General features: G+C 38.2%; 8 protein-coding genes across 9 annotated transcripts; 4 read left to right on the top strand and 4 right to left on the bottom strand.

Annotated features, from left to right (window-relative positions):
* Positions 1-189: 189 nt before the first annotated feature.
* LOC104730679 (protein disulfide-isomerase 5-4-like) lies at positions 190-4,809 on the top strand. Its single transcript, XM_010449876.3, has 15 exons — positions 190-502; positions 970-1,060; positions 1,219-1,313; positions 1,563-1,620; positions 1,870-2,054; positions 2,166-2,223; positions 2,604-2,644; positions 2,719-2,793; positions 3,295-3,351; positions 3,458-3,521; positions 3,619-3,762; positions 3,857-4,078; positions 4,154-4,306; positions 4,415-4,492; positions 4,580-4,809. The coding sequence occupies exons 1-15, from the start codon at positions 462-464 to the stop codon at positions 4,655-4,657; spliced, it is 1,440 nt and encodes a 479-aa protein (XP_010448178.1). The 5' UTR covers positions 190-461; the 3' UTR covers positions 4,658-4,809.
* Positions 4,810-5,231: 422 nt separating this feature from the next.
* LOC104730678 (large ribosomal subunit protein eL14y) lies at positions 5,232-6,445 on the bottom strand. Its single transcript, XM_010449875.3, has 5 exons — positions 6,324-6,445; positions 6,118-6,219; positions 5,696-5,825; positions 5,511-5,623; positions 5,232-5,422 (listed from the first exon to the last, which is right to left on the bottom strand). The coding sequence occupies exons 1-5, from the start codon at positions 6,324-6,326 to the stop codon at positions 5,366-5,368; spliced, it is 405 nt and encodes a 134-aa protein (XP_010448177.1). The 5' UTR covers positions 6,327-6,445; the 3' UTR covers positions 5,232-5,365.
* A 155-nt stretch (positions 6,446-6,600) lies between these two features.
* Positions 6,601-10,364, top strand: LOC104730677 (rab GTPase-activating protein 22). 2 transcript variants are annotated; one of them, XR_015574779.1, is made up of 12 exons: positions 6,601-7,220; positions 7,770-7,865; positions 7,983-8,086; positions 8,218-8,357; positions 8,444-8,542; positions 8,635-8,757; positions 8,853-8,941; positions 9,059-9,133; positions 9,244-9,341; positions 9,432-9,692; positions 9,771-9,854; positions 9,961-10,364. XR_015574779.1 is itself a non-coding variant. In XM_010449874.3 (12 exons), the coding sequence occupies exons 1-12, from the start codon at positions 7,131-7,133 to the stop codon at positions 9,970-9,972; spliced, it is 1,302 nt and encodes a 433-aa protein (XP_010448176.2). In that variant the 5' UTR covers positions 6,606-7,130; the 3' UTR covers positions 9,973-10,364. The 2 variants fall into 2 exon arrangements, 1 of the variants encoding a protein (XP_010448176.2); XM_010449874.3 differs by having other exon boundaries at positions 6,606-7,220; positions 9,059-9,164.
* A 130-nt stretch (positions 10,365-10,494) lies between these two features.
* LOC104730676 (COBRA-like protein 11) lies at positions 10,495-13,171 on the bottom strand. Its single transcript, XM_010449873.3, has 4 exons — positions 12,393-13,171; positions 12,138-12,283; positions 11,717-12,049; positions 10,495-11,626 (listed from the first exon to the last, which is right to left on the bottom strand). The coding sequence occupies exons 1-4, from the start codon at positions 12,961-12,963 to the stop codon at positions 10,667-10,669; spliced, it is 2,010 nt and encodes a 669-aa protein (XP_010448175.1). The 5' UTR covers positions 12,964-13,171; the 3' UTR covers positions 10,495-10,666.
* Positions 13,172-13,508: 337 nt separating this feature from the next.
* LOC104730675 (DDRGK domain-containing protein 1) lies at positions 13,509-15,997 on the bottom strand. The gene is made up of 9 exons (XM_087478398.1): positions 15,673-15,997; positions 15,422-15,552; positions 15,245-15,344; positions 14,882-14,997; positions 14,589-14,690; positions 14,355-14,513; positions 14,163-14,219; positions 14,053-14,089; positions 13,509-13,889 (listed from the first exon to the last, which is right to left on the bottom strand). Exons 2-9 carry the CDS (start codon positions 15,539-15,541, stop codon positions 13,678-13,680), a joined length of 903 nt encoding a protein of 300 aa, XP_087334524.1. The 5' UTR covers positions 15,542-15,552; positions 15,673-15,997; the 3' UTR covers positions 13,509-13,677.
* Positions 15,998-16,007: 10 nt separating this feature from the next.
* On the bottom strand, positions 16,008-18,106 carry LOC104730674 (protein translation factor SUI1 homolog 1). Its single transcript, XM_010449870.3, has 5 exons — positions 17,689-18,106; positions 17,011-17,088; positions 16,624-16,829; positions 16,391-16,444; positions 16,008-16,305 (listed from the first exon to the last, which is right to left on the bottom strand). Exons 2-5 carry the CDS (start codon positions 17,045-17,047, stop codon positions 16,261-16,263), a joined length of 342 nt encoding a protein of 113 aa, XP_010448172.1. The 5' UTR covers positions 17,048-17,088; positions 17,689-18,106; the 3' UTR covers positions 16,008-16,260.
* A 373-nt stretch (positions 18,107-18,479) lies between these two features.
* LOC104730673 (2S seed storage protein 4-like) lies at positions 18,480-19,166 on the top strand. The gene has a single exon (NM_001404999.1). It carries the CDS (start codon positions 18,516-18,518, stop codon positions 19,011-19,013), a length of 498 nt encoding a protein of 165 aa, NP_001391928.1. The 5' UTR covers positions 18,480-18,515; the 3' UTR covers positions 19,014-19,166.
* Positions 19,167-21,285: 2,119 nt separating this feature from the next.
* LOC104730672 (2S seed storage protein 2) lies at positions 21,286-21,952 on the top strand. Its single transcript, NM_001405000.1, has one exon. The coding sequence runs from the start codon at positions 21,313-21,315 to the stop codon at positions 21,796-21,798; it is 486 nt and encodes a 161-aa protein (NP_001391929.1). The 5' UTR covers positions 21,286-21,312; the 3' UTR covers positions 21,799-21,952.
* Positions 21,953-22,564: the final 612 nt, after the last annotated feature.

Here is a 22,564-nt window from a genome sequence, read left to right as displayed (position 1 = left end):
TTCATATCTTAATTTAACCAAAAACAAAAACAACTTCGATCAAAACACTGAACAAGAATCTAGAGCATGAAGAAGAACTAATAATAATGGTAAACAAAGCAGAGACATATAACAACAGTTAGGTTGTAACACTTCTCCATTATATTTCAAACTCTCTATTTATTGGTTTAACATTCATTTGCACACTTTGAGACCAAATATCTGATAAAATGGGTTTGATTGTAACAAGTGAGAACTGAGAAGGTACTAACTTGTTTCTATAAAACTATTTGGGTCAAATGCGAAACAAGTCGAAGCAGAGGGGGCTAGTGTTGTAATTTATTAGGTTGGGGGAGGAGTTTCAAATCTGAACGCTGAAGATAATAAAAATCACAAGGGAGGTGTGTGCTTCGTTCTCGAAGCTTATAGAAGTAGCCAAGCAGCTATTGTTTGATTCCCAGTTGACTCCTTATCCGAAGAAGATGGTCTCCACTAGCAAGATCAAATCCGTTGATTTCTACAGGTTTGTTTCTGTTTCATCGTTTGTGTGTATTCGCTTCCCAGATTTCTCCAGCTTAGCTTCCTCCTGATTTGTAGACTTCGAATTTTCTCGATCTACGGCGGTGACATAATCTGAATTGATAGTTTATTGTGAATATTTCTTGGGGAGCATCTACATTTTGTGGATTTCGTTGCTGATTAGTGATAGGGTTAAGGTTTAGTCGTGGACACTCGATCCTGTAGCTGTAGGTTTTGTATATGCATTGTCAAATTTTTCATTTGATCTCTTACTGAAATTGGACTGTTAACAAGTGTTTATATTATCTGGGGTTTAAGATGTTTTCTTAGTCACTTCGATTTCGGTTTTGTCGCTAAGTTTAAAATTTTGGGGCAAATGTTTCAAAGTTCGGTAGAAACTGAGATTTGTGATTCTGGGAGATAATTGTATAAACTTCGTTTATATATTCCTTTGAATTTCTCTGTTTGCAGGAAAATCCCGAGGGATTTGACAGAGGCGACTCTGTCTGGTGCTGGATTGTCCATTGTAGCAGCACTCTCTATGCTATTTTTATTTGGAATGGTAAGTTTCAAGCTCACTGGACTTGCTGACTATGACATTCTAGAGACTAATGTCACTGCTGTTTAATGGTTTCATTTCATTGCCAGTTTCGTTAACCGCTCAGTTTGTATCAGTAGGACATATGAATGATGTTTTGACTTTGAAAATTCATATTACAGGAACTGAATAATTATTTGGCTGTCAGCACTTCCACCTCGGTTATTGTTGACAGGAGCTCGGATGGAGACTTTTTGCGCTTAGATTTTAACATAAGGTACATTATACTCGGTTTTGTTTATCAACACCAATTTCTTATGGTATCAATGTTTTAACAGGTTAAAGAGTGTAGAAGTGTTACCCTACTGTATGCTAGAACGTTATTTTATTTTGCGGACCCGTTCTTTGTTGAGTGCATAGCATACTTTATCTCTTCAGAAATGCCATATGTGTGGCCCAGTCAAAGTAATGAAAAATTCAGCATCTATCTGATTGCTAACCAGATACAGATTCTATTTTTTGGCAGCTTTCCGTCACTTTCATGTGAATTTGCATCTCTGGATGTCAGCGACGTATTAGGAACTGTAAGTTTGGTTTCATCATAATTCTCAATCTCTGTCTTTTTCATTTGCTCTTGAGAAATCTTTGTTTCTAAAAGTATTTAATTATCTGCTATGTGCGTCCAAAAAGATTGGACCTTACAATATATTCTTGAAGGAATCCGAAATTGTCAAATTTTGAAAATAGTGTTATTGTTTTTGAACATTTATCCATTTGGTCGCTTGAAGTTTTTGGTTGTTCCCTCTCCTGATTTTGCTAACTTTGGTTTTCAGAACAGGCTAAATGTAACAAAGACAATTCGGAAGTTTTCTATTGATTCAAATATGAGGCCCACTGGTTCTGAGTTTCACGCTGGGGAAGTTTTATCGCTCATTAATCATGGAGATGAAACTGGTGAAGAAGTAGCTGAAGATTCGGTATCACTTACTGGGCGCAACTTTGACACAGTTACACATCAGTAAGGATTTTAAGACTGTATTGTGCATTTCATACATACATACAAAAATACTACGAATCTATTCCTAGTACGTACTTCTTTATTGTTCTGGTGACAGCATACATTTTGCAGATTTCCAATCTTGGTTGTTAATTTCTTTGCTCCCTGGTGCTATTGGTGTAATCTCCTGGTAATTCCCTTATCTGCTGTCTACGTCTCCTATATTCTAGATGTCACAGCATAGTTTTCAGCCAGAACCATATTTTGCTGCCTTTTGGCAAGGGTTATATTAGTGTTCCTACTAGAAGAAATTTTACATGTATGGTGCCTAAGACGCGCTAACAGTGCAATTTACGGTAACCTAGTCAATCTTTCCTGAGAATTCTCTTTGGCTGAACTCTGAAGTCGTAATAATTTCCTCATGGAAAGACTGGACTTGTATAAGGATCAACTTGATGTTGAATATCTAACTTATATAGTAGATTATAGTATCTGGTGGCACTTTATCTACTGTAAATAGGTATTTTTGCTGATCTTTATGCGAAGCCTATAACTTGTCTCCAATTTCAGAAACCATCATGGGAGAAAGCAGCAAAACAAATAAAAGAGAGGTATGCCATTATACTCTCTTTCCATAAAGAGTCTGTAAAAGTATTTTTCCTCGTAACTTTCTTGTTTTTGGTAGATATGATCCAGAAATGGACGGACGTGTTCTCGTGGCAAAAGTTGACTGCACCCAAGAAGCTGATCTCTGTCGGAGGTATATCCTTTCATATTTTATCTGGCTTTCCATCTTAAGCTATGAAAATTTAACTATACAGTGCAAAAAGTACTATCCATAGCTTCTTCAGTATGCATAATATTACCAAGAATAGCTATTAGACTCCTTTCCACCGAATACATCATTTGAATATGTGCAAAAAAGGTGTTTAGGAGGGTGGGCTAGTATTAGCCAGTAATGCATTGGTGACAATGTGGAATATCTGAGATGTCTCTAACTCATTTCTCTTTAACTAAGGCCTAAGATGCATTTTCAGTTACTTCATTTTTTGTATTGGCTTCGTATAGATACTTTTTGTTTAAGTTAAAATATTACATGCACCTCTTCAACAGAAAGTTATGGTCAGAACCAAAGAAAGGCATACCATACATAGGTTCGGGGATTTCCTTAGGATTTAATTAGCTATAGCATAATGTATTCTCTGGAAACTTATACCAGCTTTAAGGTATGCTCATAATTTTCTCTGCAAATAATATCCAGGAATCACATACAAGGGTATCCATCTATTCGCATTTTCCGCAAAGGCAGTGATTTGAAGTAAGAGAACTGGACTTCGAGTTCACTTGTTCATATAATGCATGACCATCATTTGCTCGATTCTCCTAAATTAATTTTCTCCATTTTTCTTTCATCTTCTTAATAGGGATGATGCACACCACGATCATGAATCCTACTATGGAGATCGTGATACGGAAAGCTTAGTGAAGGTAGTTTCTTTTCCATGTCCCTTAGAAAAGTAAGCCAAGAGTCGCTGTTCGCGCTTCATTTGTAGCTTGTTTCTGAATATATTACATTTTCCTATAGATGATGGTGAGTCTGGTTGAACCAATCCATCTAGAGCCCCATCATCTAGCACTGGAGGACAAATCAGACAATTCATCGAGAACTCTAAAAAAAGCACCTTCTACTGGAGGATGTAGAATTGAAGGATACATGCGTGTAAAGAAAGTAAGCATTTAATTGGGAGAATACTATTTCTTTGTCTGTCTGCCTTTTAGATCACTTGAACACTTTAACAGTTACTACCCTATGGTTTTTGCAGGTTCCGGGCAACTTGATGGTTTCAGCTCGTTCGGGATCTCATTCCTTTGATACTTCTCAGATGAATATGTCCCATGTTGTTAACCATCTATCATTTGGGCGGAGAATTTTGCCTCAGAAATTTTCTGAGCTAAAGCGCTTATCACCTTATCTAGGCCGAAACCATGACCGTTTGGACGGACGTCCCTTCATAAACCAACGTGATCTCGGCCCTAATGTTACTGTAAGTTTGTAAAAACTCAATAACTACTATTTAAATCGTCTAATCATGCTTTAAGGTGTTGTTCTCCATGGACAGATCGAGCATTATCTTCAAATAGTAAAGACAGAGGTAGTGAAAAGCAATGGACAGGTTATGATTGAAGAGTATGAGTACACAGCACATAGCAGTGTTGCTCAAAGTTACTATTTACCAGTCGCCAAGTTTCACTTCGAGCTCTCACCGATGCAGGTAGGCATCATTATCCCCTTTTGCTGCCTTATATGTGTTACACAGTTTCGGATTGGTACGGTGGGTCGAAGTTACACTCTGCTCATCTTTTTCTTTGTTTGTTTGCAGGTTCTTATAACAGAAAATTCCAAGTCCTTCTCCCATTTTATCACCAACGTATGCGCTATAATCGGTGGTGTCTTCACGGTTAGTAATAAAGAAGTTAGAAACCTATTCTTCATGTTACAGTTCATTAATGTATTATCATATGACTGTGTTTTTGCTTTTGTTTAGGTGGCCGGAATCTTGGATTCTATTCTTCACCACACCATGACTTTGATGAAAAAGATTGAACTTGGTAAAAACTTTTGAAGCCCTCAGGGTTTTATTCCGTTTTCCTCTCTGTAACGAATCAGAAATTTTTGTTATATTTACACAGCCAAACGCCACCGAATAATCCAGTTATATATTCGAAAACTGTTAAAATATTGAGTATTATCTATATATCTCTCCGACTCTCTCAAGTCTTGGTGCATTTTTAACGTGTCGTTTACCAAATGTGTAATTGACTGGCGTAGCTCATCATCTTATTGACTTATTCTACTACAGTAGCTGTAGCAGATTCTCGTAAATTTCTCGTGCCTTTTTCTCAACAAGGTTTCATCACCGAAACAAGAGATAGTTTAACCGATGGTAATGGTTGAGTAAATAGTGAATTTGAAATTACACTACACTGATCTCCAAAACCAGAAAAAAATGCCCAATCTCCAAAAGCCAAAACCATTGAAAGCTTCGATAACAGTAGTTCAAGTATATTCTCGGGCATTGCAAACTCTGGCATCAAAACACCCGAGTGAATTACTACCAAATAACAGAAAAAGTAACGAAACAAAAGGCATAATATGAAAAACTGGTCACTTTAAAGATCAAATAACAAGAACATAAGTTTCTCCAAAAAAAGGTTTCATTCAAACTTGAGTAACATCGGACAATTGAGTACATAATGATGTTGAGAATTGCAAAAACACTAATTTCCGAATCCAAACACAAAAACAGATTTGTAGACATAATAGTATTTGATCAGGCAGCGACCTCCTTCTTGAGTTTGGCAAGCTCTTGCCTGACAACACCAGCTTTCTGCAAACAACCAACAACACACATTAACATTTCAGTTTTAAGCATAAACGCACACAATCATAAAACCTTCAAAGTTAAAGAAACTGACCTTGATCTTGGCCAACATGATCTTGAACCTATCGAAATCGTTGAGGTTAGCCCTACGTTTCTGCACGATAAGCTTCCTACCCCATGAGCTGTTCTCCCATTTGTTCTTCACATCTGCAAGATCTTACTGATTAGATGGGAACACTTAAAAAACCCAACATAACATTACATTTGCACAGCACTCACCAGCCTTTTCCATTGCCTCGATCAAAGCCTTCTTCTTTGGCACACGGTTGATGTCAATCACAATATCGGTAAGAGATAACCTCTTAAAGTTCATCTGAATCCTCTCCATATCAGGGGCATCCACTAAAGCCTGAATAACAATAACACAATCTGGACTCCATAAGTATACATCTACACGAACTAAGCCTAGGTGAAACTAGAATTCACAGGCCATCCTCAAACTAGGTAAACTTACAAAATCAACGCAATCATAAATGTTAAACCAATGAAACTGTAAACCACCAAAGTTGCAGCTGGTGTCAATCTAAATCTATTATTCCTTAAAATCCAACAATTAACAGAGACCGACGAAGAAACTTTACTGATTCTAGCATTGAAACACATCGAGATAGAGTCATAAAAGTAATGGAACTAAGGCTTACTCTGTTCTGATCAACAACGTCGACGATAACGACGAGCTTTCCATGATCTTCTCCATAGTTAACAAGAGCCACTCTCCCGATCTCAACGTACCTCTTGAAAACCTGAAACAATGAACCATCAAAACGTTACAACTCATAATCCTGGTCGATGTCAAAAGCACAAACGCCGCTTGGAATATAAGCTCAAGAAGAAATGTATATCTCACCATTTTCGCCGCCGGTAGATTAGAATGACGAAGCTGCTCAGAGTGAGAAAGTGTATAGCTGAGAGGAAATTAGGGTTTTGCTGAAGAGACTATTATATACTACCATTTATTTTAGCGCTTTGTATCTTATGGCCCAACGTTGTAAGAACCTTACCTTGAAGGCCCATATAAGAAAAAGCCCATAAAATTGGGTCACCAAAACGAAAAAACTCCAACACGGTGTCGTTCGAACAAAAGTCGTATTGTGTAAATCAATTAGTCGTCGACATGAAGATGTGATTCGTTGTTGACAACTAAACGGGGAAAAAAATCTAGTATAAACGACTCATGGTCGGTTAGCTAATTGTTGGAAAGTGGCAATCCAAGTTACTGAAGTCAAGTGTGCGCCTTAAAAAGGATAAATACAAGATGGATCGGGATAACTCCGTTATTTGTGGCGAACAACAACTAATATTGCTAATAATGAGACCAGCTCAGCTCGTCGTCGTCTTGTCATCAACAAATGTAGAAGAAAGAAAGAAACTTACCGTAATACGAACCAAAGCATTATTACCAAGGGAAGTTCGTTTTCTGTCTTTTGGACTTGTCAATCTACTAACCTTTCAAGGCTGGTGTTGGGGGCACCCCTTAAACTCTCAAATCTTTATAAAAATTTCGTCAATTTGATCGTTTTTGATCTGGTTGATCGAACTTTTTTTTGAGGTTTAAGGGGATCCCGATCCTGTGCTTTTTCTTCTTTCCTTTCAAAATCTCTCTCAGGATTATTACTTTTGATAATTTTGCCCGGGAAAAAAAAAGTCGAGAGAGATGTGGGGAGGCGTAGGTGAGCCAGCAGATTCTTACTACCAGGTTCGTCCTGAGTGCACCGATGTCCCCAAGACCAGATTCAAAATCAAGGTTTACCTCTTTCTTCATTCTTTCTCCTCCCGATTTTTGCTTATTTTAAAGATTCTCAATTCATTAGGTCGTGTCTCTCTATTTGGTAATTACGAATGCTGCAATATGTGATTTCCGATTCGATTATTCTTTGCTTAATTTATATCTGTGTATTCCCAATTGCATTTTGTCAAATTCTATCGATTCTTGGTGTTCTAAGATCGATTCCATCACCGGCTTAGATGTTTGATCTCTCCTCGAATTCCAAGTTCTTAGCCATTGTTTGTTATGTCCTTATATAGCTGTTGCAATGCCATTGTAAGAAAATATCAAACGAGGTTAGAAAAAGAAAAAAAAAAGTAGATCTGACAGAGCTCCTAAGATCAAATAGGTCATATTAGCTGTACATAGAACAAAATATGGGAAGATCCATAAGACAGTGTGTTTCTTATCAGTTATGCGCTTTAATTGGCACTATGTTGGAACTCAGATTCAATAAGTATCTCTAGATGAACCTTATCATTGACAGAACTGAAAAGCCTAAAAGTCAATTTATGTTTTTTTGTGCAGCCTGGTAAAACTCTAAGTGTAAGAAAATGGCAGGCTGCGTTTGTTCAAGAAGGCTCTCTCGATATTGGCAAGACTCTTAGACGAATCAGAAGAGGGGTATGTTGTTTGTTCTAGAAAAGTCTACTCTTTGCCAAGACTGATTTCTCGTTTTATTCCTTCTGAATCTGTGTAGTTCTTGTTACCTTACTTAATTCCTATACAATTCATCTGCAGGGAATCCATCCATCAATTAGAGGTGAAGTATGGGAATTCCTACTTGGCTGTTATAATCCAATGAGCACATTCGAAGAAAGAGAGCAAACCCGACAACGCAGAAGGTATATTCTTGTCCTTATTTCGTCTATCTATATTATCACATTTTGGCATACTTACATGGTTATTCATATTCATTGATCATAAAACAATTATTCTTGTTTTGTGAATCAACATGCAACTTCTCTTCCTTCAGAATGCAGTATGCTTCTTGGAAGGAGGAGTGTAAGCAAATGTTCCCTGTCATTGGAAGTGGAAGATTTATTACTGCTCCTGTAATTACTGAAAATGGTCAACCCAACTATGATCCTCTTGTTCTTCAGGAAATAAATCTAGGTGAAGTATCTTTTTGCCTTTCTATTATGGAATAACTCTATATAAACTTGTCATAGGCATTTGAAGTATTCATGTTGTTCTCACAGGTACAAACTCAAATGGTTCAGATTTCTTTAAAGAGCTCGCCAGTCGTGGACCTCTTGATAAGAAAGTTATTCAATGGCTACTAACACTTCACCAGATAGGTTAGTGACTGATCATCCTGGCTTCCTCTATCACCGGCTTGAATATCTGCTGGTTCCCTCTGTTGCTTAATTTATTCCTTTATACTTTTCAGGTCTTGATGTGAACCGTACAGACAGGACCTTGGTGTTTTATGAGAAAAAGGAGAATTTGTCAAAGCTCTGGGATATTCTGTCTGTTTACGCCTGGATAGACAATGACGTTGGGTATTGTCAAGGTAAAACCAAATGTATATATATAACATTGTATCATTTGTTTGAAAAACCAGTATTACTTGAGAAACTCTGATATATGTAATGTTGCTCTGATCAGGAATGAGTGATCTTTGTTCCCCTATGATTATTCTTCTTGAGGACGAAGCTGATGCCTTTTGGTGTTTTGAGAGGCTTATGCGTCGATTGGTACTTTACCTTACACATATATTCAATGTATTTCTGGTTTTGGTATCAAACTGTTTACATCATATTCTTTGCAATCAGATTGTATTAAACATTGTTTCTTTTTTTCGAATTGAAAAGCGAGGAAATTTCCGTAGCACTGGGAGATCTGTTGGAGTTGAAGCTCAACTTACTCATTTGTCTTCAATTACTCAGGTTGTTGACCCCAAACTTCACCAACATCTAGGTACTACTACTACTACTATTTATTTGTGTATATGCATATATTCAGCGATTAATCAAGAGCTATGGGTCTTAAAATGCAGATAAACTGGGTGGAGGTGACTATCTCTTTGCTATTCGGATGCTAATGGTTCAATTCCGAAGAGAATTCTCATTTTGCGACTCTTTGTTCCTTTGGGAGGTAATGATTCCTGACTCTCACTCTATCTTATATGGATAATGTCTCCTTCTTCCTTGGATTGATCTCAATGTTAAACCGTATTTCCCATAGATGATGTGGGCTCTCGAGTACGACCCCGATCTTTTTGATGTTTATGAAGCGCATCAATGCGGGAGTGAGAAAACCGAAGGGTTCAAGGGTAAAACGAAGTCAATTAAGCAATGTGGAAAGTATGAGAGACAAAACATGAGGAATGGAGGGAAAACTGCAGAAGGTCCTTTGCCTATATCTGTATTCCTAGTGGCCAGTGTCTTGAAAGACAAGAGTTATAAGCTAATGACAGAAGCTCGTGGACTCGACGATGTTGTTAAGGTTTAATCATACATCTTCTTTTTAACTTTACATTTTGGTGAATTATTCCCTCATCCTATTTCCTTAATGTCTCTGTAGATACTTAACGACATGACTGGGAACTTGGATGCCAAAAAAACATGCTCAGGAGCCATAAAAATTCACAAGAAATATCTAAGAAAGGTTATTTCTAACGTTTCTTTCATTATGTCTGCGATTGTGTATCTCTCAGACAAGTAGGAAAGCTAGCCTGAAAGTCTGTCTTCTGTTGTGCTCTCTCTTATTGCAGGCTAAGAAATAGCATTGGGGAACATTCATGATTCTGCTGGTATAGACCTGCAGAATCATGTGAAGCTTTTCGTTTATTTGATTTGTTATTTACGCAGTTCGATACAAAAGGATAAGGCGGGAAATCGACTGTCAGATTTTGGCGATCTTCTTTGTATGTAAGCTGGAAGAATCTTGGAGCTTTGAGTTACCCTTAACACACACACACACACTCACACATACAACAACAAAAAAGAAACATAATTTGGATGCTGTTCATAAAAGTAAATGTTGCATCCCTCAAATGTATACAAATTTCTTTCTTTTTTTTTGTATTTTTACCAAAAGGGGAAAGAAAACGAAAGAGACTGTTCCTATGTATACAATGCTCATTTCTTGTTATATGCAACGACGAAATACCTGACGTTCGGTGCGAGTGTTGCAGGTTGTTGTATTTTATGACCCAAAACAAGAAGCAGAGGTATTTGATGACCAAATGACTTGTGATTTGTATGCTATTTCTTTTGTCAAATCATATATTCTAGACAAAAGCAGATTTTGTAATAAAGGCCAAGAGTTTTTAATAAGCGAGGCCATCTACATTAGTTCCTTTGGATCAACCAAAACTGTGAATAGAGATACATATATTAACATTCTCTTCAAGTTCCTTGATCATGGCATGACTAAACAGAGAAAAATCAACTTACATAGTTAAAAACTAAAGCAATCTACACACAGCTTAAAAACCGATCACTGATGGCAAGAAATGTTGTGATCACGAGAAGAATCGACGGCAAGAATCGGATACAGGATAATCTCTTCGCGGAACCCTTTTTAGGGAAATACTTAGGAAGCTCACATTCTTCACCATTGAAGAAAACTTTCTTAGGGAATCCATCTCCTCCAGGGATATTCAAATTCCTCAAATTCTTCTTTTTAAACGAGATAACCGACTGCATTTTCCCGGGAACCTGAGGGTCTCTAGCAGGATTGGTCCCGTTCGTTAGACCAATCAAGTAGTTCATACCAGGAAGTCCTTGAAAGAAAATGGTCTGGTTCTTAGGTGGAACTCTTGTCCCATTAAAGGAGTAAACATTCTCATACCCTAAACCAGCTTTGCCTAAATCCACAGCACCAAACCAATCCTCCACTGCGTTCTTCCCCCAGTTAAACACTGTTATTCGAGCTGACCATCCATTACCGTAGTCCGAGTTAAGATGCCAGTTTAAGCTGATTCCACAGTTGTCAGGACAAGGAAGCTTCTTTGGAACAGCCATGTGTTTCTGCTTTGCCCATACTTTTGCCTTTAGTGTCCTGTTATCAAAAGGTACCAAGAGCGTGTCCGGAGGTAAGAGAAGCGGTCGGGCATTGGCGTTGCAAGTGTCGGTATCGATATCTTTGCAGCCACAAGCGCAGGTGTTACAAGGAATAGCTGAGTCGTTGTAGAAGGCTGAGAAAGAGACACAGCAACGTGCAGCTTTTGGTTTAGGCTTTGTTATGTTGCATACGACTTGCCAGCTGGCGATAGCGTAGGTGGTTGCTTGGAGACCGCTAGCGTCAGGGAACGGGGTCGCGTCCACCCGTATAGGTGGTCCACATTTGTACTGCGGATTCACTATACCATCAATCTTCCAGTTTCGAGGAGGAAAGAATGCGGTTCTGTTCTGGTCAGGTGGCACTTTGTACACCTAAACCAAACATCAAAACCGGTTTATATATCATCTTAACGCCTAAAACTTAGTCACTAAACACTATAAATGGTTCGTTTCAGGGCAAACCTGTAATTGGAAAATGGCTTTGGATTTAGAAGGATCCATGTGAACGGGCAAAAGAGTGCCGTTCTTGCAACAGAATGGTAACATCCCGATGTCCTTATCTTCTTTACGGTCAGCTGGTAAATCTTTGAGAATTGGTTTCTTCTGGCAATTAGCAACCTGAGAGAAATCAAGATCCCCGTAAAACTGTCCTGCCTTGCTGCTTAAGCATTCGCCCGGACTCTTCTCAGCCGCATGGGCTCCACGCAATGAGTAGATGAATTCGCCTCGCATCCACTCCCATGTTAAGTTCCAATGGTCTAACCGTCCCAGCGGACTCTTGTTTTCAATAGTCACCTGTCCAAAAACCAAATCAACTTCGGTTCTTTTATGTATATATATAATAGTCTTTATATCGATACAAGTGATGGATCCGGCTACTCACCTGCGCCATGTAGTTGCTCTTATAGGCTTGAAGAACGTCATAGACTATGTTCAGGTCACCGCGTTGTCTAGGCGTGAACTTGGTTTTCACCTTTTCTTTAGATTTAAACTTTGGATTCCTCTTGCAGCAAACTTGCATTGTACCACCTGTTGATGTAAACATACCGAAAGAATCGAAAACAGGTCACTACACAAAAATGTTTCTTACAGAACACGAAACCTAAGGAACATGAATTAGGTCACGTTGGTTCGTTACCTTTAGAAGTAGCAGCAGGGCATTGCCATCCATCGTTTACGAGCTTGATCGTTTTAGGCATTGGCGTAACCGTACCTCTACCGCCAAAAACGGTTCCGGTTATCTCGATATCGGTGGAGATCTGAGTGTGATCACCAGCTGTGAGAATCGAGGTCTTGAGATCCGTATTCGGAGACCCGATAAATATCGTCCCATTGCTTGCATCGACAGGGAATTCACCATCCGATGAGACAGCTCCGGTCGCTGAAACGATGATCTCTCTGTGGTGATACCCTACGAACATTTGCCAACCTTTGACCTCTTCGATACCGGTGTTGACGATCATGGCCGTTGATTTAAACGACCAGGCTTGAGCCGTGACGTTTGCTGTGCGAGGATATAACTTTTCGCGGTTGCCGGTAGTGTAAGACATGTAAACTCCGTTGCAACGGAGAAGGCCTGGTGGTGGCTTAAAATCTTTCTTTGGCTCATCGTAGTCTTGAGCCAATGATAACGTTGGAAACTGAAGATTGATTAGAGGTATTAGAAGGAGAAGGAGGTTTAGATGGATGTAACAATGTATCTTCTTCATATCTACCGTGTTTCCCAAGTTTTTTCTTAGGACGGCAAGAAAGAGAAAACAGAGAAGAAGAAAGGAGAAAGAAGAGACATGTTCAAAAAAGCTTAAGCGAATAAGGGAAAGCAGAGCATAACGGTTTCTCTTCCTCTAATTTTTCCCTCTTTCTCCGGAGAAACAGAGATTATACAAAAATTTAATAACGTAAATGCGCAAAATGTACAAAAATTAAAAACGTAAATTGGTCACAATTTATTCCGTTAATTCAAAATTACACATCTTCGTTATCAAACTAGATAAATTAGCAATCCAATAGAGAAGGTAGCCATAATCTGAGACAAGAACTTTTGTGACACGTTGTGAGCACAGAAACTGGCAAACATTGTTTTAAGGGAGATCTCGGAATCTAGGCACATCGAGCAGCAACGAGTAGGTATGTTTGTTTGTATGTGGCTGGACGAAATTGGTTTAGGACAACCAGCTTAGAGATAGAAAATAAGTTACTCAATTCAATGGTGGCTCCAAATATGCTCACAGCTTAAGTGAGTTAAGTCAAAGTATTTCACGTCATATATAAGATATTATATATTTCATGTACTGTAAGGATCTCAAACTAGTTAAATCAGAACACGAAGGTATATGACCAAACACACCAGTAAGTTGCAGTGAGTCCCAAAAGCTTTTTTAAACTCATTGTTTTTGACAAACTATTTTACCCGACAAACACAACTAAGAAACCGATATCTCTTCCATGCCGCTAATTTCTTCATCGAGCTGGTGTTGTACTTTGGGCTCCAAGTCGATGAACTGGTTCGACTTGCTTGCTAGATGTGAGATACTTACTCTTCCTTGACGTTTGATGTAATCTGCCACCGCATTCATCTCCTCCATTGATATGTAAATGTATTTCCCTCTATCATCCATGACTCCCGAGAGCCGCCCTGAATAAAAAGGGAAGGGGTTCAGGTCTGTAAGAGTTCTCTCATTACGTTTTCACTTCAGTGCCTCATCTGTCTATTCATATTGCTTCGGTTCTATTATAAACATAGCAAATTACAAACGGCCGGATGAGACTAATGCTATTTTATATGGAGAAAGAAATACCAATGCTCTCCAAAGAAGCGATCCTGTTGATACATTCCTAAAAAAACAAACAGTCGAATCAGACTTGAGAACCATGCACAAGGTTCTATGAATATGTAGCCAGATGATACCTGAGTTCGTAAATGAAATTCTGCGGCAAGATCTTCAAGTGGAACACATTTCTGTTTCTGCAATCACATCACACGGAAGGTAAGGCTCAACATGACAGCACACTGATATTGGATGAGACAAAAATTGCACAGAATGACAATTATAGTGACAGATGGGAAAGTGTTTGGTAAAGGATTGATTACTAAAGATACCTTTATGTATTCAACAAAGTCTGAAAGCAAATCTTGATTTTCACCCTGCGCTTCCTCTGTTGTACCTTCAGCATCAACTGAGAATTCCCCTTTCCATTTGTCAAACTCCAAAGCAGCTGCCTCTTCTTCTTTGGCTTGTCGCGCTTTTTCTTCTTCTTCCTACACAACAATGTCAACCTCAGCACTTCAAAAGCAGGAAGCTTAAACAGATACGAGATAAATGAACTGACTCACCAACTTCCGCTCCTCTGCCTCGCGCTCTTCGTCCTTCTTCCTCCGCATTTCTGCATACCGATCTTGTTTTGTATTCTTTGACTCCCGTGTAGCTTCTTCAGCCTATAGCCGACGATAAGAAGAGAACTTGATCAGGAACCAAAAGGAAATGAACTATTCTGAGGTCAGAACCATTACTCTATCTCTAAGTTAAAATGTAAACTGGTCCTCCTAGAAATTTCTCATCCTTTATCCCGCCAACATTTCTAATAGAATATATAAAGAATTAATGGGCGACATAGAATTTGAGTCACCTGTCTTTGAGCTTCACGCTCTTGTCGCTTCTTCTCTTTCTTCTTTGATGCTCTGGCTTGAGATCCACCGGCTTCATCTTCATCTTCATCTTCACCTTCACTCCCACTGATGTTTTCTGTTTCACATATAAACTTATTCCAAGACCCTTCTAATCTTCTAATCCTTGGATAACTGGTTTCCACTCCTCACTAGCTATAGTAAACTCTAACCAATTTACATAAAGATTACCTCCAGCTAAAAAGTAGCAGAAACTTAATATTAATTCATCCAAATTTGGAACCTTATCATCCAGTTGATGATGTAGCTAAAACACACACACGGTTTCCAAAAGAGAAACAAAAGCAGTAAAAAAAAAAAACAACCTTGAACATTAGAAGTAGAGGAGCTAGCACCAGAAGCTGCAGGTCTCCGACGCATCCTACGTCCACCAGTAGCACGTGCCACGTTTTCACGCGGCTGAGCCTTCAATTTCACGAGAGATTGCCATATCATTTCATGGACTCAAAAAAATTCCAATCCAAAATTGAAAAAAAAATTACCTGTGGCGGTTCTGCAACTTGGTCCCGTGATCTAGCATCTATACGACGTTTCCAAAAGAACAAAGGAATCACCGCCGCTATGAGAATCATGGAAACTACCAGAGCGAACATCTCCTCCATCTCTTACCCCCCTGCAATCCAAAAATAACCGAAGAAACAAAATAGGACTTTGACGAAACTGTTGAGAAAATGAAATTCTTGAATAACAAAATTGAAAGAGGATCGATTCTGATTATATCAGTCCACAATACCGTAGATATTGTCTTCTCTATTCGGTAGTTTAACCTAAATCGTCGTGCTCGATGATTGCAGAGCTCCGCTTCGCTTGGACTCGAATCGATAGAGAAGACAAAGCGGTTAATTCGTAATTTCCTCGACTTACAGACCTTCTAAACCCGCCGGAGTCTCTCGTCAACCCGGTTTAATTACAAAGTCAATTTGGTTCACATGTTTTTGTCAAAAATGACTCTTCAATTTCAAGTTTTACAGATAAAAATTTTGAGCTCTTCGTCTTCCAGATCCAAATTCAGGTTTGCACAACAGTGTACTTAAAGACAGAATAATAGTGAAGCTGTTGAGATCCATCTTGGTAAGACATAGTATATATAGAGAGAAGGGACAAACGTTAATTGCCAATTTTTAACAATCTCATCATATTACAGAAGTAGCATGAGAAAGAAAACGATGATAGTCTCTTAGTATCATACCAAAGCTAAAACGCAAAGAAAAAAGAGAGTAACAGGAAGGTGAAGAAATGTTTCGGAACTGAACGATATAACGGTAATGATCCGCTTAGATAAGTAAACGCAGCAGCCTAGGGACAATGCAACAGAAGCAGCTCAGAAACCATGGATCTTGATGTTGTCTTTCTTCACAAGACCAGCCTGTTCCATCAAGAGTAGGTTAAACAAAATCAAGCAACAAATATTCTTGTTAGCCAGTTGGTAAAAGAAAGAGAGTGATGTTTACCTGGACTAGGAACGTGGAGACGTTCTTTCTCTGATCACCTTGAAGCTGAATAACCTACACATTTGCACAAGTAGACATAAGTACTGGAGAATAGCCAGAGACAGCAGATATAATAAAGCCTTCGGATAAGCTTTCCAATTAGTCTTCAACCCTTTGTTGCATCATATTCAAATGGACTAGCAAGACGGTAATTTACCAACATGGATGTACCATGGTGTGTTAAAAGGACGTACCTGTCCCAGTTCAGAGTCTTGAACCACAGTTCCGTTGCAACAAAATTCTTTCTTGAGGTCCTTGAGTATCTTGGTGTAACTGTACTCTTTCTTCAGCCCCTGGACCGTTGTCAAGCTTTTCCTACCATTCCGCTGCTGGACACGAATGTGAACGTACTCTTTTGTTCCTGCACCTGCGTCCTCAGCATTCGCATCAGCAAACGGATCTGCAGACAAGCAAAAAAAAAAAGAAACTGATTAGCTCCTATCAATTCTCACATGAGATACCCTAACACACAACCTGAAGAATCCAAGACTTCAGAAACAGTTTTACAAAATCTCATATTCCAAATATCAAAAAATCTTTAGCAAACATCTGAAAATCAGTCTAAAATAACTGAAACTTACCAAAGGCAGTAGGGACCTGGGAATCAAGTTCAGACATGAAACTTTGTTGATCTGAGGGGGAAAACGAGAAGCTGAGACCTGAACAAGAGAAGATGAAAGTGTTAAAACCACAATCTATGTAAGCAAAAGATTATTCACCAAGTCTTAGATAAACAACAATTAAAGAACTTAAGAAAACACAGGAAACACATACAGAAGATACACATAACACGATAACAAACAATAAAACACACAATTCTAGTACGAGCCTTGCAGAGATTAAAAGATACATAAAACCAAATGAGACACTACAATCACCAACTCCAGATTCATTCATCATCGGAAAAAGAAGAATCGAAATGAGCAAAAACCATGTTGCATCCAATATATTCTTTATCCTAATACCAGTAACCTAGTCAGCTCAATTACAGGATATGATGTAAAGCAATAAAAAAAACAATCCACCAATTTTAATTTTGTCACAAGAGATCAAAAGCAAGATCCACTTTATCAAACTCAGCATCAAAAAGCTCGCGTGCGATTCTAATAGCACATGATAACCAAGCTAATGAACGGAAACAAAATCAATCACAGACTCCACAATTACGGATCCGAGCAATGGAAAACAAACTTCACCTCGAAATTACCGAAAAATCAAAAGATTTGAGCAAGAGTTTAGTGAACAAGGACAAAATTTACCTGATCCGGAAAGTAGAGTTTCGTGGATCTGATGATCGGAGAAGAGAGAACGTACAGAAACCCTAAATTCTCGGATATAGAGTCTGCAACTTCTGGTTTCGGTGGCGAGAAAATTTTAGGAAAGAGGAAGAAAGAGGAATTAGATATTTTGTCACGACAGAATAATTTTAAGTTTTAAATCTGATCTTCTCAGATATTTTATTTTTTTTATTATTTGTTTACAATACGGTTTAACCGGACCGGTTCAGAAATCTTTGGAATTTAAATTTCGGTTTGGAATTTTTTTTTGTCAATTTGAACCAAACAAAGCTTTGATTCGGTTACGATGTGGTAGATTTCGATTTGGTTTAGAGTGGTTTTTTGTTTGCTGTCGAATTGAAGCATCGTTTTAATATCAGGATGATACCAATTAATGGACACCGTGACTACCAGTCTACCACCAACACTTTCATTACTGACTCTCATCCCACTGGAACGGAATTAAGAATGGGTTTGATCAGGTTTAACAGTTTTAACCTTCATTTCAAACATAATTGACATGTCAGAACATGAGTTACACATCATACATATGCATGGTTGCACTGCTTGTAGACGCGGAAACTTGTCACCCCTCCGTATTTGAGTTTCCAACACGTACCTAATCAAGACAACAATCTTATATATAGCTTCTCTCTAGCTCTCTCGCACACCAACTAACATGTGCATGCATTCTTACACGTGATCGCCATGCAAATCTCCTTCCTCATCTATAAATACCGAGCACCCCTCCACTTCACTCTTCACTCAAACCAAAATCAAGAAAAACACATACATAAACTAGCAAGAAAATGGCAAACAAGCTCTTCCTCGTCTGCGCAACTCTCGCCCTCTGCTTCCTCCTCACTAACGCTTCCATCTACCGCACCGTCGTCGAGTTCGATGAAGAGACCACCAACCCCATGGGCCCAAGACAGAGATGTCAGAGGGAGTTCCAGCAATCACAGCACCTAAGAGCTTGCCAGGAATTGATGCGCAGGCAAGCGAGGCAAGGCGGCCGTGGTGGTGACGAGTACGATTGGGAAGAAGACATGGAGAACCCACAAAGACGCCAGCAGGTACTCGAGCAGTGCTGCAACGAGCTTCGCCAGGAAGACCCAGCTTGCGTTTGCCCCACCTTGCAGCAAGCGGCCAGATCGGTTAGCATCCAGGGTCAGGGACAGGGACAGCAGAGACAAAGCCAAGCTAGGCAAATTTACCAGACAGCCAAGCACTTGCCTAACGTTTGCCGCATCCAGCAAGTTGATGTTTGCCCCTTCCAGATCCCTTCTGGCCCTTCTTACTACTAAATTCCAAACAAAACCTTCGAGCGTATGATCGTGTGGTTGTTGGTACATGTTAACACCACACGTCATCGTGTGTTTTTATGAAAACTGTAAGCATTAGGATGTTTCAGGCTAATGTAATTAGCGCTACTACGTAATAAATGTGAGGTTTGTTTATGTTTTTGGTTTGTTACTTTTGCTCTTCTCTAAAGCGATGACAATTAAATAAAACACAATGAATCTATTTGCAAAGTCAAATAAAAAGCATCAGTTTAATGAACGAGAAAGATCGATAGGGATAACTATCTACTACTGGCTATTGCTCCTCGGAAAGATCATATATAGACTCTTATTTCAGAGATGAGAGATGTAATGTGTTAAATTGTAACTGATACCTTAAGTGCTAATTAGAGAACACGGAATTAATTATTTGGCAGTTTGATATTTCTTGCTTATTTAGCGAATGGTATACCTAAGAATTATTGATGTGTGCCTAAAAGCACCATCTGGAACTGGAAGTGGTGTATCATTTTTTAATTTTTTTTTTTTGTAAAAGGGATCATGTAAATGATACAACTGAAAAAAAAAATTGCATACAAGAAATCAGGTACAATTTTTGAATTGAGATTGAAAGTCCATATGAGAATAGCATACAGTGCTATTTTTTCTATAAATGATGACATGCCATTATCGGCTATACTATAAATAGAGTTTTCAGATTCAATCATTAAATTCGTGAATAATATTTGAAAATTGATTTAAGATTATCTCCTATATATTAATAGAGAAGCACACTTGAGAAAAAAGCTGATGTGTCAGCGTTACAGAGTTCAGAACACTTTTTATCAAATAATTCTCAAAACATCTACTTATTTACAACTCCCTGCCATTGTATTTATTAAAAAAAAAAAAATCTATAATCCTCTCCTCTCATCTCATCATTATTTACATATATATCATTGACATATATAAGACAATGTTATTTTCTATAAGTTTTTAAAATAAAAAATTTAATCAACAATTAAATCCAGAAATGTATTTAATTATCAAATTTATAACATATTTAATTATTAGAAATAAATAATATTTCACAAACAATAAAAAAATATTTATTTATTTACCATTTTTATACATTTTTCTCATTGCATTTTTAAACTTATGATTTGTTTAAATTAAATCGATTAATCTAAAAAGTATTTTTTATCTATTTAATGGTATAGTGATGTAGATGATAATGTGTAAAATATGTGAATTTGATTTTTAGAAACACAAAAACAAATCAAAAATTTCTACACCATCTTAAAATTCTTTTCCAAGTTCAAATATTTCACGGATAAAACGTATTTTACCGAAAGTAAACGTAAATTTGAATAAACAAAAAAAAACTTATTTTGTTTTACACAAAATAAATCTCAAATCTCAAATAATAATTTTACTCATAATATTTTATTTAAATTGATTTATCCCGCACATAGTGCGATTGGTACCTATTTAATTTATTGAGGACAATCGCATGTTACTTTTTTGTTATGAGGGATAATCCGGGTTGAAGCCTGGTTCATCTTCGGTCGATTGCACGTTCACCGGCCGAGTGAGCTAATTGACGTAAAATGTGGCATTAAATAGAAGTTAATTAAAGAATTCGAATTGACATCATGCCCCGATACTTTAATTACTAGCTAGACACTCGCATGGTTACAAATTAAACACAATGTGATATATGCACATCAACTGAATACACACATACACTTTAGTAAAATTTCATAAATATATGCTAGAATTACAATTTTCAGTTTGTTTGAAGTCATTTTTGCCACTTTTTCATATTATCGAGCCTGTGATTTATATATCTAATTAATTTATTAACATTATTCAATGGGTTGTGTGAAATCTTTTTTTTTTTTAATATCTACATTTCAGATGAACATAGTACCTAGCTAAAACGTAATTCTACTGATTCCAGTTTTAATATACCATACCAAAAGATTGACTTTATCATCTTACTATAATGGAATCAAATTACAACACAAGGCTTTTTCTTCTTTTATTAACCTTGCTTGTTCTATATCGTTCATAAGATGTCATGTCAGAACTTGAGCTACAGATCACATATAGCATGCAGACGCGGAGGGCTGGTGTTGTTCGTCACTTGTCACTCCAACACCTAATCTCGACAACAACCTAAGCGCTTCACTCTCTCGCACATACATGCATTCTTACACGTGATTGCCATGCAAATCTACTTTCTCACCTATAAATACAAACCAACCTTTCACTACACTCTTCACTCAAACCAAAACAAGAAACCATACACAAATAGCAAATGGCAAACAAGCTCTTCCTCGTTGGCGCAACTCTCGCCCTCTGCTTCCTCCTCACCAACGCTTCCATCTACCGCACCGTCGTTGAGTTCGATGAAGACGCCACCAACCCCATGGGTCCAAGCCAGAGATGCCAGAGGGAGTTCCAGCAATCACAGCACCTAAGAGCTTGCCAGCAATTGATGCGCAGGCAAATGAGGCAAGGAGGCCGTGGTGATGACGAGTTTGATTTGGAAGACGACATGGAGAACCCACAGAGACCCCAGCAGATACTCCAGCAGTGCTGCAACGAGCTTCGCCAGGAAGACCCAGTTTGCGTTTGCCCCACCTTGAGACAAGCGGCCCAGTCGGTTAGACTCCAGGGACAGCACGGACCATTCCAAGCTAGGAAAATTTACCAGACAGCTAAGCACTTGCCTAACGTTTGCAGAATCCCGCAAGTTGGCGTTTGCCCCTTCCAGACCATCCCTTCCTCTCCTTACTACTAGATTCGAAACAAAACCCTCTAGCGTATGAGTGTGGTTGTTGATACATGTTAACATCACACTTCATCGTCTGCTTTATGAAACTGTAACTTTAGGATGTTTGAGGCTAATGTAATTAGCGCTACTCCTCAATAAATAAAAGTTTTGTTTATATATATATCAACTGGCATATGCTCTGTATAGGTGGTCTAGGATATTAGCTCTCAAGCAAATATCCCAATCACATTTGCGGGTTGCTTGATCAATCGAACTCATACATGGAGCCAAACACCATTAAAATTGCACTATGACTGTAATAATTAATTAAATATACGTTTCCCACAACCGAGACATGCATGGAGGATATATATAAATTTGCAAGACTAAGTAGAGACGGTGTGTTTTCATTGAAGACGGCAAAACTTCAACTAGTTATAGTTGTCATCTTATCAACTCAGTATTAAACATTTATCATAATATAATTAAAGAACATTTTTGCATGAACTCAATATGTTAGTTAACTTTTCTTTTTTTTAGCAGTCAGTGACTGAGTCGCGCACATAATAGTTAAAAATTAGGGCTAGACGCTGACTACTCTCAAGGGTGAATAATTTGTTTGCAAGAGTGTTGCCGCTACGAGAATGAAACATCATGCATATGTGAATTTACAGCCTAAGTCCTATTACCACACCGCGCCACCAGGTACGTGTTAATTTACTGTCGGCCTCAAGAAATTGCACGCCATCAAGTGGAAGAGTCAAGTCAAAAAGGAATTTTACATAACATGAAA

Source organism: Camelina sativa, chromosome 12 (assembly GCF_030686135.1).
Source record: "Camelina sativa cultivar CO46 ecotype springtype chromosome 12, ASM3068613v1".
Classification (NCBI taxonomy): domain Eukaryota; kingdom Viridiplantae; phylum Streptophyta; class Magnoliopsida; order Brassicales; family Brassicaceae; genus Camelina; species Camelina sativa.
The sequence above is the reverse complement of the archived record's forward strand: the minus strand, read 5'-3'. Positions and strand labels throughout refer to the sequence as shown.

Coding starts and splice junctions, on each gene's coding strand:
- LOC104730678 (XM_010449875.3), bottom strand. Junction 5,826..6,117: donor ACGTTGTTGATCAGAACAGA/GTAAGCCTTAGT, acceptor ATTGTTATTCAG/GCTTTAGTGGATGCCCCTGA. Junction 5,624..5,695: donor CGAGGCAATGGAAAAGGCTG/GTGAGTGCTGTG, acceptor AAGATCTTGCAG/ATGTGAAGAACAAATGGGAG.
- LOC104730679 (XM_010449876.3), top strand. CDS start 462: ATGGTCTCCACTAGCAAGATCAAATCCGTTGATTTCTACAG. Junction 2,055..2,165: donor TTTGACACAGTTACACATCA/GTAAGGATTTTA, acceptor TACATTTTGCAG/ATTTCCAATCTTGGTTGTTA. Junction 4,079..4,153: donor ATCTCGGCCCTAATGTTACT/GTAAGTTTGTAA, acceptor CTCCATGGACAG/ATCGAGCATTATCTTCAAAT.
- LOC104730673 (NM_001404999.1), top strand. CDS start 18,516: ATGGCAAACAAGCTCTTCCTCGTCTGCGCAACTCTCGCCCTCTGCTTC.
- LOC104730676 (XM_010449873.3), bottom strand. CDS start 12,963: ATGAAGAAGATACATTGTTACATCCATCTAAACCTCCTTCTCCTTCTA. Junction 12,284..12,392: donor CCCTGCTGCTACTTCTAAAG/GTAACGAACCAA, acceptor TTACATCAACAG/GTGGTACAATGCAAGTTTGC. Junction 11,627..11,716: donor AAGCCATTTTCCAATTACAG/GTTTGCCCTGAA, acceptor TGTTTGGTTTAG/GTGTACAAAGTGCCACCTGA.
- LOC104730674 (XM_010449870.3), bottom strand. CDS start 17,047: ATGTCTGAACTTGATTCCCAGGTCCCTACTGCCTTTG. Junction 16,830..17,010: donor CCAGGTCCCTACTGCCTTTG/GTAAGTTTCAGT, acceptor GCTTGTCTGCAG/ATCCGTTTGCTGATGCGAAT. Junction 16,445..16,623: donor AAGACTCTGAACTGGGACAG/GTACGTCCTTTT, acceptor GCAAATGTGTAG/GTTATTCAGCTTCAAGGTGA.
- LOC104730675 (XM_087478398.1), bottom strand. CDS start 15,541: ATGGAGGAGATGTTCGCTCTGGTAGTTTCCATGATTCTCATAGCGGCG. Junction 14,514..14,588: donor AGGCAGAGGAGCGGAAGTTG/GTGAGTCAGTTC, acceptor ATTGTTGTGTAG/GAAGAAGAAGAAAAAGCGCG. Junction 14,090..14,162: donor AATTTCATTTACGAACTCAG/GTATCATCTGGC, acceptor TTGTTTTTTTAG/GAATGTATCAACAGGATCGC.
- LOC104730677 (XM_010449874.3), top strand. CDS start 7,131: ATGTGGGGAGGCGTAGGTGAGCCAGCAGATTCTTACTACCAGGTTCGT. Junction 8,087..8,217: donor CAAACCCGACAACGCAGAAG/GTATATTCTTGT, acceptor CTCTTCCTTCAG/AATGCAGTATGCTTCTTGGA. Junction 9,165..9,243: donor CAAACTTCACCAACATCTAG/GTACTACTACTA, acceptor CTTAAAATGCAG/ATAAACTGGGTGGAGGTGAC.
- LOC104730672 (NM_001405000.1), top strand. CDS start 21,313: ATGGCAAACAAGCTCTTCCTCGTTGGCGCAACTCTCGCCCTCTGCTTC.